The sequence below is a fragment of the Lynx rufus genome, unplaced genomic scaffold, assembly GCF_022079265.1.
Source record: "Lynx rufus isolate CCGP_SWC_20201006 ecotype Redwood Valley unplaced genomic scaffold, mLynRuf1.p SCAF_17, whole genome shotgun sequence".
NCBI classification, from domain to species: Eukaryota; Metazoa; Chordata; class Mammalia; order Carnivora; family Felidae; genus Lynx; species Lynx rufus.
The window spans coordinates 32,219,838-32,235,586 of record NW_025814831.1 but is presented as its reverse complement, the minus strand read 5'-3'; the positions used below and the strand labels follow the sequence as shown (position 1 = coordinate 32,235,586).

Below are 15,749 nucleotides of genomic sequence, written 5' to 3'. Positions count from 1 at the left end.
TCCAACAGCTTTCGGGTGGAGAGGGGTCCCCACAGCTGATGGAGGAGAGGAGGAGGCTGGTGGCAGGAGCTCCGCCGGATGGACCCCTGGCCACCAGCCATCCTGGTTCTCTGTGACCCAAGCCGCCCACTCCCAAGGGACCAGCAGGCCTGTCACTTCTGTCAACTCCTTTGGCTTTCTGCCCCGGGGGGCCTGTGGAACCTGATGGGTCAGTTTCTAGATCTAGGCTGACTCTTTCCACTTCCTGGTTCTCACACCTTCAACCTGAGAGAGACTGTGTGGTGCCCCTCCCCCTCAGCCTACAAGAGGGATGTGGTTTTTTTGCTTTGGGGTTTTATTTTTGCCCAGAATGCCCAGTGAAAGGGCATTAGGTCTCCTACTCAGCAATTCTGACCCCTGGGAGGTTGTTTAAAGGATCAAAACAGCTGAAGTTAGACCCCTGAAGATTTAAATCACTGACTTGTCTCCATCCCAAAGAGACCATGCTTCGTCTCATGTAGGATAAATGGGAGCACAAGGCCTGGAGGTCCGCGTTCTCTCACCACCACCCAGTCTGGTCTTGGCGGGAAGAGCACTTTTGTTTCCTACGTCTCTTTTTATTCTCTCTTTATTCACTTCAAAGAAGCAGACAGGTGTCTTTCCCCCTGCCCTGCATCCCATTTTTTGGCAATCCCTCCGTCATGTGTAAGACAATCTTTGCTCAATGCCTACTAAACATTTGAGTGATCGCACGGAGGGGGAGGTAGCTAGCTCAGCAGGGCTGGGAGTAGGGTGAGGCAGGGAGGCCCCTGGGCACACGAGGAAAGAGGGCATCACTCTCCAGGTTCTCATGCGCTTCCTGACCCTGACCCTGACCCTGACCCTGGCCCTCTGGCTGATTTCTGGTGAGAGAAAGTTTCAAGGAGGGATGATTTACTCAGAGATGGCTGATAGAGAATAGGAACGGGCCCCACCATGGGTACCTGCCAGCCTCAGCAGGGACACGGGGCCTCGTGGGTCCAGAGGTGTGCCCTGTACAAGCTGGGCACTGGCCCATCAAAAGGTCCCTGCTCCTAGGAACTGCAAAGACAAACTCGTATGAAAGGGAACTTGAAGAAAGTCAGAGGCAGTTGTCCCTGAAGGGGTGCAGGGTTGAAAAGAATTGTAAGAATATTAAACAACACCTTGGGTACTTACTGTGTACCAAGCCCTGTGTTAAATACTTTATGGCCATTATTTTAGAAAATCCCCTCACCAACTCAATAAAGAACTTGGGCTGTGGAGCCTGGCAGCTTAGATTTAAATTTCAGCCTTGCCTCTCTCATGTTATGTGACCTTGGGAAACGACCTGATCTTTCTGGGCCTCAGCTTCCTCATCTGTAAAATGGGAAGAAGAGTAGGACCTACCTCGTGGTATCCCGAGGATCATGTCAGGGAATACAAGCAGTGACACAAGCGCCCCACACAAGGTGAGCGCTTGACAAGTATTAGCCACAGTTAGTATTGTTGTTGCTTCTTGGAGCTTATCCCTAGGGCTGCCACAACAAAAGTCTCGTAAGCTGGCGGCGTAAACGATGGAAATTTCTCGCGTCAGAGTTCCAGATCAAGGTGAGGGCTGTGAGGGAGAATCTGCCCCATGCTTCTCTCCTACTTTCTGGTGACCTCAAGCATTCCTTGGCTAATAGATGGCCGTGTCTTCCCTGTGTCGCTTCATGTCGTCTGAGCTCCGTGTGTTTCTGTCTCTGTGTCCGAACTTCCCCTTGTCTTAGTCTGTTTGGGCTGCTGTAACAACAGCATGGGCCAGGTGGCTCTAACAACACAATTATTCCTCACAGTTCTGAAGGCTGGGAAGTCCAAGATCAAGGTAGTAGATGTGGTGTCTGGTGAGAGTCTGCTTCCTAGTTCACAGACGGCCATCCTCTCGCTGTGTCCTCACGTGGCAGAAGGGGCAAGGGAGCTCTCTAAGGTCTCTTCTAAGAGCACTAATTCCAGTCATGAGGGTTCCACCCTCATGACCTAGCCACCTCCAAATACCATCTCACCGGGGACTGGTTTTCAACATACGAATTTGGGGGGGGAACATAGACATTTAGTCTATAGTGTGTTTTTTTATGAAGACTCCAGTCATATTGGATTAGGACCCACTCCAACGACCTTACTTTAACTTGATTACCTTTTTTGTAAAGGTCCTATTTCCGAATAGGAAATACACATTCTTAGGTACTGGGAGTTAGGACTCCAACATATCTTTTTGGAGGGGACACAATTCGACCCATAATGCCACGCCAGGTAACTCACTTAAGGTCACACAGCTTGCTGGTCATGAAACTGAGTCCGAGGACCCTGGGTTATTTGATGACAAATCCCATGTGAAGCCCCAACGCGACTAAACCTTTTCTGGGCAGGGAGAAAGAACCAAAGAGAGACATTCTGAGTCTGCTGTGTTGATAACTTTTCCCTTCCTTTCTCTCTCCCTCTGTAGCCTGCCTGCTCCAGGCCGAGCTGGTAAACTATGAGCGAGTCAAAGAGTATTGCCTCAAAGTCCTGAAGAAAGAAGGAGAGAACTTCAAGGCCCTTTACCGGTCTGGTGTGGCCTTCTACCACCTTGGAGACTATGACAAAGCCCTCTACTACCTGAAAGAAGCAAGGACCCGACAGCCGACAGGTAAGGAAGGCGACAATTGCTTTGTTTTCTTACCGTCAGCCCCGCTGGCAGCTCCTGAGGCCTTCTCCTGGCGGTGCTCAGCTCCCTTGCTAGCACAGCCCAGTGTGGGCCAGGACCTGGACTGAGGAGAGTAAACAGTCCGTGCATTTGCCTGGGGTCTGGGTTCCAGGGAGCTCGGGCACCTCTTTCAAATAGAATATGGAATTCTTTGTTTTTTTTTGTTTTTTTTTTGTTTTTTCCAACCCAGGATCCGGGTCTTTTCACTTACTCAATAAATACATACTGAATTTTCAGTGCATGCCACAGTTTGTGCTGGGCGCCAGGGATGTGACTGAGAAGGTATAGTCCCACCTTGTGAGGATCTCACGCTCCACTTGGCGAGACAGAATATGAATGGATGCTCTTTGGCGCTAGGCTCGGCATCTTACGGGAAGTGTGCTCTGACTTCTCTGGTCAAGTGCTGTTTCTTAGAACCTGCATTACCTGGACCACCCACTTAAATTCATATCCACCAGCTCAGCCATGCATTCATTCCACAGATATTTATTGAGCGGGTCCAATGGGTCAGGAAGTATTGCGTAGATAGCGAATCAAAGGAAGCTGCTACCTTCAAGGAGTTTCTTACGTTATGACAGAGGAAGATGGACAGTAAACAAATGGACAGATAATGTAATGTTTAGTAGTGGTAAGTGCTAGGAAGACAATAAAGCAGCGTAAAAGAGTCAGGAGTAAAGGGGGTGCTGTTTTAGGCCGGGTCGTCAGGAAGAGCCTCTTTGAGGAGGTAACCGGTGGCATTACTATGTTTGCCTTGAGTTTGACTTGATGTTGCCATGTTTGTTCACGTGGCTGATTTTTTAAAAAATGTGATTCTCCTTCAAAAAGACTTTAAGAACCTCAGGACCAATTTGCCAACATCCAAATGTATACTTTTCTCCCCATGGTTCGAAAGAACACCCATATCTTTCCTTTTATGTGCTGTTGATTTGTTTTCTGCATATGAATTGTGTTCTATAGCGCAGACTAAGGGAGACGTGAGGACGAAGGACTCGTTTAACAGAATTTTCTTGGACGCTTCTATATGCCAGCACCGTTCTAGATGCTACCGCTGGCATTTTTGAGTAGTAGACGACATCCATTTCTGCTTCCTGAAGTGTCGCATCCCAGGCAGCCCCGAAGCCCTTGTATCGCAGTGCGCGTAGAGCTAGGTGGCTGTTCCCTGCCATGCCCCAGTCACTAATTCAATGCCTGACATTGGGGGGGGGGAATACCCCATTTGTGGCGAGGTGGTGCCTGACCTTACTGATCAAGACAAATATAAGACAATGAAGCAGAGTCATTTTAAACTCTTCGATTGGAAAACATTTACATTCCCTCAATATGTATCGCTCATTGGATGAAGCGCTTTTAGACTTACCTATTTTGGTCCTTGCAACAATTTTATGAAGAAGGCACCATGATCCCCAGGGGAGGCAGGCTGCCGAGTCAGGTGCACCACTTACCGCGCGTCTCCTTGGGCGTCTTAATCTCTCCAGGGCTCAGCTCTCCCTTTTGTCACGGTGAGGATGATGCCAGGTACTCGAGATGATTGTAATGAGGGTTAAATGGATAATGAAGGTAGCAAGCGCGGCCCAAAGTAGGCATTTGAAAAATGGAGGCTGTGTCCTGCGGATGAGACATGAGGCTCAGAGAAGTTGGTAACTTGCCTGAGGTGAAACTCCAGAGTCTCCACCAGCTGTGCTGACTCAGCACCACTGGGATCTGCTGCTGCCTGGGAGTAAGTGGAGGGAGTCCCCCGCTCTCCTCTCCTTCCCGTCTGCCCCCTGGGTCCCAGTGACCCGTCCACATTCGGTAGGGGCGGTGGAGGGGAGGCCGGACTCCTGGTCGCCCCCTCAGGCTCCGTGATCTGCAGACACAGCTTTGACCTGAATCTGCGTAGAGACCCCACAGTTCCCCCACCACGCGTTCCCTAAGGTGTGCTTTTGTCCTCGCAGACACCAACGTGATCCGGTATATCCAGCTGACAGAGATGAAACTCAGCAGGTGTTCCCAGAGAGAGAAGGAAGCCATGTAACCAGGACACCTCCCTAGAGCTGCACCTGCGCCAGACCTGGGACTTCAGGCGAAGAGCCCGATGAAGAGCCCCTCCTGGGTTTTGTTCCCTTCTCCCCACTTCTTCCGGCTCCCCCTCCTTCCTCCTGCTACTCCTCCACAATCTGTCTGCTCCCGGTGTGAAGAGAAGGAGACACACAGTTTGGGAATCTGGTCGGTTGCCCGCAATGGAGAGTCCCCTTCTCTAGTAGGTCAGCTACTGAGAGGGACCTCACTTCTTCGGGGACAGCTGGAGAGGACTCTTACGGGCTGGGAATGCTGTTGCAGCCTTGACTTTGGCCAGTGCTTCTGACGGAGGCAGAGCCTGGTAGGTGTACCGTCCCAGAGGCGGCAGGCACGGAGACCACGGGCTGGACCCCTCCACGCTTTCCCGACACGCCAGAGCATCTCCAGGCAACTGTGTCGAATGCGGGGATGAGACAAACACCAGAAGCATCGGTTAAGCCAACAGACCCTGAATTTGTACACTGGATTCCCCACCCCGACCCCCCGTAACCTCAGCCCCTGCCTCCCTCCCTCACTTGTTGTCTCGGCTTTCTTCTCTCCCCCGCCTTGGGGATCTGAGACTCTGCCAGGTTTCACATGCCACTGAAGCCCACTCTCAGTGCCCTCTGGTGACCACACATACCATTCTGCCATACTCCCACCCAGCAGGCAGCTGTGACAGCAGAGGGGCAGGGTGAAGTGGGCCCGGGGCCGACCGCATAGGTGACGGAGGGGAGGGGAGCTGACGTCTAGGGGAAGGAGCATTGTATGGACTGGGGATCGAACTGTGGACCGAGTGTAAATAAAGATACATTAACGGGCAGCAGTTCCTGTCATTTCTGTTGGGAGCGGCCCACTCTCTCACTGTCCCTCCCTCCCCCAACTCTCAGAGCTACTTCCAGCCGGGCAGGACTGGCTTCCCCCACAGCAATGGGCCATTTGTCCGGTGGTGAACAATGTGGGCCGCCGCCTTTGTGCAGTAGAGTGGGCTGGTGTCGTGGAGACTGCCCAGGGACTTGGCTTTGTGGGAACTTGCACGGCCTCCTTGTGATGAAATTATCTGGACTCAATATCTAGCACATAGAATGTGTTCAACAAATATTTGTTGAATGAATAAATTATGACTGCAGACTGGCTCCCTCCTGCCTTAAACGAATTTTATCCCAGCCTAGTCTCCCGATATCGACGCTCTTTACGCTATGCCATGTTGCTCCAGTCAAATAAGAAGCATTTACTGAGGGCTTACTGTTTGCCCATCGTCGTGCAATACACTGTGGGACATAGGATGTAGTCCCAGTCTTTAAGGAGGTGGAAGAGTTGAGAAATACTCCTATGAGATGATCACCACTGACACCTTTAATTTATATGATGCTTTAAATTTTTCAAAGCACTTTCGTGTATTTTTTTGTGTGACTAGTGAGACAATATTGTACAAATTAAAATATATACAGATGCAATAATGTTAATAGTTAGCATTTATTAAATGCACTGTCCTCAGATCTTTACATGTATAATCTCATTTCTTTCATGCAGTTACCCCACGAGACACTATTTCCATTAGGTGGAGAAGGAAACTGAAAACCAGACACAGTAACTATCCCAAGGTTACATGGCCTCAAGTGGCATAGCTAGGATTTGAACCAGGTCTGTCTGTCTGACTCCAGAGCTCTAGCTACTAACTACTCTGTAGTCGGTAATAGGTGCTCTACAAAGTGTTATATTGAGCGGTTACAACCAGTCGAGAGCAGGACAGTGTGTATTAGGTTGAAAAGCCTTGACTGTGCCAATGGTATAGTAGATACCACATGTGGGCTGCCTCTTGTATTTAGCTCAAGGTTAAAAAAAGGTTCCTAACACTAGGCTCCCCAGTGGTCCGGGTGGGGACGGGCCAGGAAAAGACATCTGAGACCTAGCAGTTATTTCTGCGTATCGTTCATTCTATTTTCTGATGTCAGCACATATCCCAACCCACCTAGCATTCCCCCAGCCATCGGGGAAGATTCACAATTATAGGTAGAGATTGAAAGGAAACACAAAGGTAATTATGGGTTATTTGTGTAATCAGAGGCTCTACCACTAAAGGATCTAATCACCGCTGAGGGGCCCCGGAGCCAGAAGCCCAGGTTATATTCACACAGCTCCTGAAAGGCTTCCGGCCAGGGTTCGAGAAGGTGCTAGGAATCTCTAGGGGGGTTCGCAGTTGCTTGCCGGTAGCTCACCTCTGGGGAAGAGGAGAAGCTGCCACATTCTCCCCCACGCCTACCATATCCTTGCCTCTGCCCTCTTCTTCCAGGGTGGTTTCACATGTTCCCAGATCAGAGCCATCCCACAGCATACGCAACATAGGCACGTGTGTAAAACTCCCCTGTTCCCAAGCTCCCAGCCCGGAAGGCCTGTGAGTTGGCCAACTGCTTGTCAGGGTCTGAAGGTTGAGGATGAGGTCAGAGGTGGACTGCAGAACCAGTTCCAACCAGCACGGTCATCCTTTGCTCCCTCGTGCCATCAGGAAGGATTTGGACTTAACTGCTCCAACATGGAGCAGGAGAGAGGGTCTTGCCTCACTCATCCAGTAAGTTGGGGCAGGGCTGGACAGGTGGGGATAAGACTGTTGCCATCCTTCTAAAGAGAAATGTGGAAAACCAGATTGTCTGGTGATTCACACATACGTGCTTACTGGAGTCCATTCACTGTGACCCAAAGATAAGTGACCCCAAAGTAAAAAGCTGCCTTGGTGGTGTTGTTTGATGTTTGGGGCGGAGGGATTGAGTTTGCTGTGCGTTTGTCCAACAGAGACTTAAGAGAGCGAGTAAGCAAAATCAGGTCTATTCACCTTAGCAGACCTTCAGCTTCCTTCTCCCATCCCTCCCCCAAGCAGGGACTGTGATCACATGCTTTGTTTGCAGATGTCCCTGAACTAGACCTGGAGCACTAAACCTGGATGTGACCTGCTTCGTCATCCTGCTTGGACTTTTGTGATAGACTCTTTGGGGGTGGGGGTGGGGGGGAATTGTACTTTTCTTGTTATTGCTAGGAAAGCCTCACGTGTGTATTGTGGAAAATTTAGGGAGGGCGGGGGAGACAAACTCCAACCCGTCATCCTACCACCCAAGACAAACATAGCTATCCTTTTGGACTCATCGTTAAGTTCTTTTTGGTATAAATGTAGACGTGCCCGTGCAGGGTTGTTTCTTTTTTTAAAGACAAAAACTGGAGTACAGTGTATATACTCTTCAGTAACTTACTTTTCAAAATGTGTATTTCTATTTCAGAATATGTAATACATGCACAGATACAAAATTCAAAAAGGGCAGAAAGCTCTACAGCAAGAAGTAAATCTCCTTTCCACCCTGTCTGCCAGCATCTAGTTCCCTCCAATTACTTGTGCTGTATATCCTTCCAAAAACACTTATGCATTTTCAAATATATGCGTATATATTCTTTTGTCACACACAAATGGTCGCACATCAGACACACTGTTTTGTACTTTGTACTCCTTCACTTCCTATACCATGGACGAAACATTTTTTGTATCTCTCTCCAACTTTTTCAGCAGCACCTCCATTACGTGGATGGGCTCTCATCTGGTAACCAATCTCCTAATAGCGATTATTTTCATTTGTTCTCAATCTTGACTGCAAATAATGTTGCAGCAGACATTCTTGTAGCTAAATTTTGCATACACCGATGGCCATTTCCTTGGGATGAAATCCAAGAAGGAAATTGCTTGGCTACCTTTAAGAATTTTGTTATATGTTGCCAACTGCCCTCCAGAAAGTTTGTACTACACCTTGCACTCTCCTGTTTGCAGACCTGAGAGTGCCCTGTTCCCCGCACCCTCACTAATAGTGGGTATTGTCGCTTACCAAACCTTTCCCAGTTCGGTAGGAAAATAATGGTATGTCAGTGTTATTTGAACTCACGCTTCTTCAATTATTAGTGAATAGCATCTTCAAATGCCTACTGACCATTTGTACTTGTTTCTTTGTGATTTTTCTATTTATTTGATATTGCTATGTTTATCTTTATTACCAATTTGTAATTTTATTAAGAACGTTATTTTTGTCAAGAAACATCCCAAATAGGCTTTCCAAGTGCTTTGCTTTCAAATTTTGTTTATGGTGCTTTTTGACACACATAAATTCTTAATTCTGCAACTAATTTGTTTCTCTGTTGCCACCTCCTTCTGCCTGCGGTCCACCCTGTCATTTCTGTGAGTTCCTCTTCCAGAACACGGTCTGATTATGTCATTCCACAGCTTAAAAATCTTAAGCATAGCACACAAGGTTCCCTAGGTAATTTCTCCCACTGACTCTTCCAGGCTCCCCTCCTGGTCCTCTTCCAACGGTATCCTATGTTCCACAGTCACACAGCCCCTTGTGATTCTCCAAACTCACTGCTTTGGGTCTCTGGGCCTTTCCAAGCTGTTCCTTCTGCCTAGTTGGCCATACCTCAGCCCTCCAATCCCCTCTTTGTCTTGCTAACTCCTATAGGACTCCACCAAGGCATCACTGCTCAAAAGCTTTCCCTGACCCCGTGGTCTGTACTTCTAAAGCAACATAAGCCTACCTGTGGGTAGCATTTGCCACAAAGAATTGGACCTTCCTACTGATGTTTGTCTCGCTCACTCCCTGCACGTTCCTCAAGACAGGTGCTATGGTTTATTCACGTTTGCAGCCAGAATGCTGAGCACAATGCCTGGCACACAGTAAGTGCTCGATAAATACTAAGCCCTGAGCCTGGAATGAACGGTTAATGGATTCAGTGGCAAATGTTACTTGGGGTAAATGCAGGCCTGGACTGGATCTGTGCTTCTGAAAACTGAGGAACTGTAGGAGGCTCAGGTTGGAAGAGAAGCCACGTGCCCCAGTGCTGTGCTTCCCAAAACATCAGAATCACTTGAAGTAGCTTTTTAAAAATACATAATCTCAGCCTCTGCCTTAGACCCATTGAATCAGACGCCTGGGGATAATACTCAGGATACTATAGTTTTTAAAAAATATCCTGGGGTGCTTCCAATGACCCGCCTGGTGAAGGAGCGCTGTGAGCTAGACCAGCAGACAAATCAGAGCATCCAGACACACGGAGCTTTGTTTGAATGCCACTTGTGACACCCACTCGCTGTGTGACCTTGGGGCAGTTGCTTGACTTTTCTGATCCTCATTTTCCTCCCCTATATATGGGGATAATTTTATATCCCTTAAAAGGTTATCAGTAGGATTAAGAAGCAGGCGTCTCCTAGCCCAGTGACCAGTACAGGCTAAGCGTGGAATAAACATTCATTTTCTTCCCTCCACCTTGTGAGCCCCGGTTTCCTCAGTTATGGTATGGCTAATACCGGTATCTTCATCCTCCATTTTCCCACACTGCACTCTAGAAGGAAGGAACTCCCAATAGGCTCTCAGATTACTCTCTAATCAAATAGGACACGTACTTGGTGGGGGTGGGGGTGGGGTAGAGGGGAGTGCAGAGGAAGCCACTTACTTTCTCACATGCCCTCTCCCAAATATCAGAGACTGCACAGCAATCAGTTGGAATAATCCTGCTGGTTTTCAGAACCAAGTATCTTCCAGTCCCATCCAAAGATCAATCCAGTTTTCTCCCTGTGGTTCCACCCAGCGGCCAGTGGCTTCTGGGCTGTAAGAGGATGGCGACCATCAGGAAAGAGAGTAGGCCTTGCCTGTTTCCTTCCAGTGCCCTGGGATCCTACCCCCATGCCTCAGGGCAGGAGAGAGAAAAAATGGCTGTGAGCCGGAAGTAGCTGATCTGCAGCTGCTCTGTGAAGGTGCCCCCTGCATCCTTACCTACATGCCCTCTCCCCCCAGCCCCGAGCGGGCTGCACAGACAGGGAAAGTGCATTCAGCCCATCAGGCATGACAGAGTTCAAATTACCAAGTCAGCATGAAAAGTCCCACTCTAAATGGACTGAAATTGGATTCTATTAAAAACCACACTCAGTGAGGCCCTTGGCTATTAATATTTGCTAAGACATGGAGGAGGGGGAGGAGGCAGAGGCCCCTGCAAAAGGTCGGGGATCTCAGCTGTTCAACTGAATTGCTTGTCTGGAAGCAAGCCTGCAACTGAAAGCCAGTTAGCCTTTTTTTCCCTAACATCTCACAGAATATCAGGGCTGGGAGTAGTCTTAAATCTCACGAGTTTAGCCTTTCATCTGACAGCCGACGGATCAAGTCCAGGGAAGGTAAGTGACTATTCAAGGTCACACAGCTAGTCAGTAACAAAGCCAGAACTGGAACTAAGTCAGTTTTCTGACAACAAATTTAAGATTCTGTCCACTGAACCAAAATGCACTTATATAGACAGCACCTGTCTTAAAAAAAAAAAAGAAAGAAAGAAAGTAATGCTGTAAAATTATTCTCCTCGAGGGGAGCCTGGGCAGCTCAGTGGGTTAAGCATCTGACTCTTGATTTCAGCTCAGGTCATGAGATCGAGCCCCACATTGGGCTCTGCAGTGGCAGCATGGAGCCTGCTTGGGTTTCTCTCTCTCCCTCTCTTTCTGCCCCTCCCCCCCTCAAAATAAATAAACTCAAAAACCAAATTCTCTCCTAGAGAAAGAAGGAACGTAGTACACATTCATTCATCCAGCCCCTCACCCAATAGTTAGCATTCCAGTCACTTCATTCTGGTGGTTCAATGATTAACAAGGTATGTTCTCTGCTTGAGAAGCTTATAGTCTGTAGAGAAGAAAGAAAAATAAGCAGGCAACTTCAAATCTGTGTAATAAATGTTACAAAACACCAAGGGCATACATGGAAGGGGCATTTTTACCAATCCTGGAGGATCGGTGAAGATTTTCCTTAGTGGGTACCAACTGGTGGAGGAGAACTGGTGAGAGATGAGTGAACTTCAGGGCCAATGGCAAGGCTCTCTTGCTCCTTTTCTTGGATATAATACGAAGGGATTTGAGACCATCCTCATGAGCTTTCTTTTCTTATGCTTTTCCTGGTTTTTCAAGCCTGGGCTCAGGCAATGTCACTTTTACTACCTGAGTAGGCCCATGGGCTGAGAAGTCACAGAAGGCCTTGAAGGTTACAGCTGATTAAATCCCCTCCATGTAGAACAGGGACAAATGGCTACATGTGTTGTTTCTGAGTGCAACCAGAAGCTCTTCCAGACTTGTGATTTCCATAATAGGCAAAAATTCTGTACCCAGTTTCACAAATGTAGCTCCAGAGTCATGTTTCTTGTTCCTTTGTTTTCTCTAATCTCAGCCTTTTTATTCTAGAACAGCACTATTTGAAATAAAATGTGTGCCACTATTTGAAATAAAATTTTAAATTTTCTAGAAGCCACACTTAAAAAAGTAAATGTAAACAGAAAAAAATACTTTTAATAATATATCCTAAATAAAAATAAAGTTAAGAAAATAACCAGAAAGAATAAAATACTCGGGAGTAAAGTTAACGAAAGAAGTGCAAAGCTTAAATTCTAAAGACCACGAAACGTTATTGAAAGAAATTAAAGAAGACTTAAATAGATGGAAAGATAGCCCATGTTCATGAATTGGAAGATTTAATATTGTTAAGATGTTAATATGTTACTACTTCCCAAATTAATCTATAGATTCAACATAATCTTGACCAATACCCCAACTGACCTCTTTGCAGAAATCTACAAACTGATCTTAAACTTCATTTGGAAATTCAAGGGACCCAGAATAGCCAAAACAACCTTAAAAAAGAAGAGCAAAGTTGGGGGACCCACAGTTCCAGAGTTTAAAACTTACAACAGGGGCGCCTGGGTGGCTCGGTCGGTTAAGTGTCCGACTTCGGCTCAGGTCATGATCTCACGGTCCGTGAGTTCCAGCCCCGTGTCGGGCTCTGTGCTGACAGCTCAGAGCCTGGAGCCTGTTTCAGATTCTGTGTCTCCCTCTCTCTCTGCCCCTCCCCTGTTCATGCTCTGTCTCTCTCTGTCTCAAAAATAAATAAATGTTAAAAAACATTTTTTTAAACTTACAACAAAACTGCAATGGTCAAGACTGGGCTAGCATAAAGGTAGACAAGAGATCAATGGAATAGAAATGATAGTCCAGAAATAGGCCCTCACATTTGTGGCAGATTGATTTCCAAGAAGGAAACTGAGATATTTCAGTGGAGGAAAAAAGAGTCTTTTCAACAAATGATGCTGAGACAAGTGGACAGTCACATGCCAAAGAATGAAGCTGGACCACTACCTTACATTATACGCACAAAAAAATTTGCTCAAATGGATTAAAAACCTAAATTCAAGTGCTACAACTTTAAAACTCTTAGAAGAGAATGCAGGTGTAAATCTTTCTGATCTGTGATTAGGTGATGTTTTCCTGGACATGAAAAGCACGAACAATAAAAGAAAAAAATAGATAAAATGAACTTTTTTTTTTTTAATTTTTTTTTCAACGTTTATTTATTTTTGGGACAGAGAGAGACAGAGCATGAACGGTGGAGAGGCAGAGAAAGAGGGAGACACAGAATCGGAAACAGGCTCCAGGCTCTGAGCCATCAGCCCAGAGCCTGACGCGGGGCTCGAACTCACGGACCGCAAGATCATGACCTGGCTGAAGTCGGACGCTTAACTGACTGCGCCACCCAGGCGCCCCTAAAATGAACTTTTTATCTACCAACATTAAAAACTTTTTGTGCTTCAAAGGACACCATCAAGCAAAATGATAACTCACAAAATGGGAGAGACTCTTCCATCTTTTGCAATCATATATCTGGTATCTGTAATTAAGAATATATATTCACATCACTGTGAATATACTAAAAGTCACTGACATATACATTTTTTAAAATTTTTAAATGTTTTTATTTATTTTTGAGAGAGAGACAGAGACAGAGCATGAGTAGGAGAGGGGCAGAGATAGAGGGAAACACAGAATCTGAAGCAGGCTCCAGGCTCTGGGCTGTCAGCACAGAGCCCGATGTGGGGCTGGAACTCACGAACTGTGAGATCATGACCTGAGCCAAAGTCAGACGCTTAACCGACTGAGCCACCCAGGCACCGTGGAAAATTATTATTCTTCATCTTGTCTCTAGGATTTAGCAGAGGGCCTGGCACACAGCACATACTCAGGAAACCATAGCTGTCTACACTGGAAGCTATGATATCCCCAACAGGTGGTTCTCTGCCTGAGTACTTGAAAAGAAGTCCTATATCAAAGGTACCCCATTCCATTTTAGGTAGTAATACTTGTTAGAATCTGCCTTCTTAAATTGAACTAGGACCTATCCTCCAGTAGCTTCCATCCATGACCTGCCTTTGGCCCTCTTCAGGGCCAGCCATTCTCTTCAACATGACATTCACCTGTCTGGACTCTCTAAAGTCTTCTATTTTCTGGTCTATATGTTCCAATTCCTTCAACTAGTCTTCCCTCACAGGTTTTCTAGTTCTGGCCCTTGCTTTTCAGTCTATTCATGTTCCTCTTCAAATGTGACACACAGAACCATAATGGCCAGCACAGAAAACAGGAGACCCTCACTGTCTCTCTACATCCAGACTGCAAAGATGCCCAGCTTTTTTCATCAGATCATTTCACAGCTGGCTTGAAGTATATATGTGGCCCCATCTTCTACTTATAACACTGATGTTAAAATTTTTATTTTGGGGGTGCCCAGGTGGCTCAGTCGGTTAAACGTCCAGTTTTGGCTCAGGTCGTGATTTCATGGTTCCTGAGTTCGAGCCCCACGTCAGGCTCTGTGCTGGCAGTGTGGAGCCTGCTTGGGATTCTCTCTCTCTCCCTCTCTCTCCTTCATGCTCCCCCTGTCTCAAAATAAATAAATAAAAACTTAAAAAAACAAAGCATTTATTATTTAGTTATAATTCTGTACTATAAAATGTGCAGATCTCGTGTCAATAGATAAGTCCTAAAAATGAATACACTCCTGTAATCAATACAACAGTCATAATATAAAACATTGCCTTCACCCTGGAAAGTTCTCTCATGTCTCTTTCCCATCAGTTTCCATCCTAAAACCCTAGAGGTGACCACTATTCTGATTCCTAGCCCCACAGATAAGTTTTGCAAAAACAAAACTTGTTTTTGAAATTCATATAAATGGAATAGTACAGTATTGTAAGATTGTATTTTTACCTTAATGCACAGCTTTATTCCTATTAAATTTAATCACATTGACTTCGATCTTTACAGCTTATGGTGAGCATTTTCATCTTGATTCCATCACACCCATATCTGCTAATTTCCCCAACTTCGTGCCATCTACAGATTTGACTATGATTCCTTCTGTCCTTAATCCAAAATAAAACTAGAACACAGACGGAGAGTGCAGCAGTACTAAACTAGAAACCCTTCAATTTTCAAGCTTAGGAGATGGAAAGCATTATAGAAGCACTGGCCAACAGGAGGCACTGGGAGTTGATCCATGTTGGTGGAAAGGACTGTGTTCTGCTTGGAATACACTGACGGAGGTGGCAATGGGACATTCTAGTGGGATGTGTCCTGGGAGGGGGCAGGGCTGCAGGGGAAGGTCTGAGGTCACATGCATAGCCGAGAACGCTGAAATGGAAGGGGGAAAAGAGCTCCCAGTGGGGGAGACCCCAGGACCAGTCAGTCACCTGGAGCGAGAGGGCCATGAAGTTTTCCATGGGCGTCTCAGGAGTCCTGAGCTCAAGTTATTGGTAGTTCTGGTTTTCAGTTTTGTTATGTTTGTTTTGTTAAATCCTAAGTGGAGTCTGGCGGCTTACAAGGAGAATTATTTTCCTGGATTTGGAATCTGCTGAAATTGTTAAATCACAGAGGGCTCTTGGTCTCTTCTCCCACTCCCTCAACTGGAAAACAGTGAGTGAGGCTTGGGGGACAGGCTGTGCAGGCTGAGGGTGGGCCTGGGGGGAAGGACAGAGGAATGTGTTGGTTCTTTTCATCTTTCAGTCAGGCGACAACTCTCCCACAGTGAAGCTCCCCTTACCAAAATGTTGCTTGCCTTTTTACTTTTTCATTCTTTGGGTTCAGCATTATAAGCCTCCTGTTTCTTTGACACACAACATGTGGGCTTAGAAA

The 15,749-nt window shown here is 46.6% G+C and overlaps 1 protein-coding gene across 1 annotated transcript in view; it reads left to right on the top strand.

Moving 5' to 3' along the window:
• Nucleotides 1-4,715, top strand: part of TTC9 (tetratricopeptide repeat domain 9) — a 29,057-nt gene extending 24,342 nt beyond the window's left edge. The window contains exons 2-3 of the mRNA XM_047079756.1: nucleotides 2,462-2,644; nucleotides 4,636-4,715. Coding sequence (XP_046935712.1) covers nucleotides 2,462-2,644; nucleotides 4,636-4,715 — 263 coding nt within the window. The remainder of the gene's footprint in view (nucleotides 1-2,461; nucleotides 2,645-4,635) is intronic.
• The last annotated feature ends 11,034 nt before the right edge of the window (nucleotides 4,716-15,749 follow it).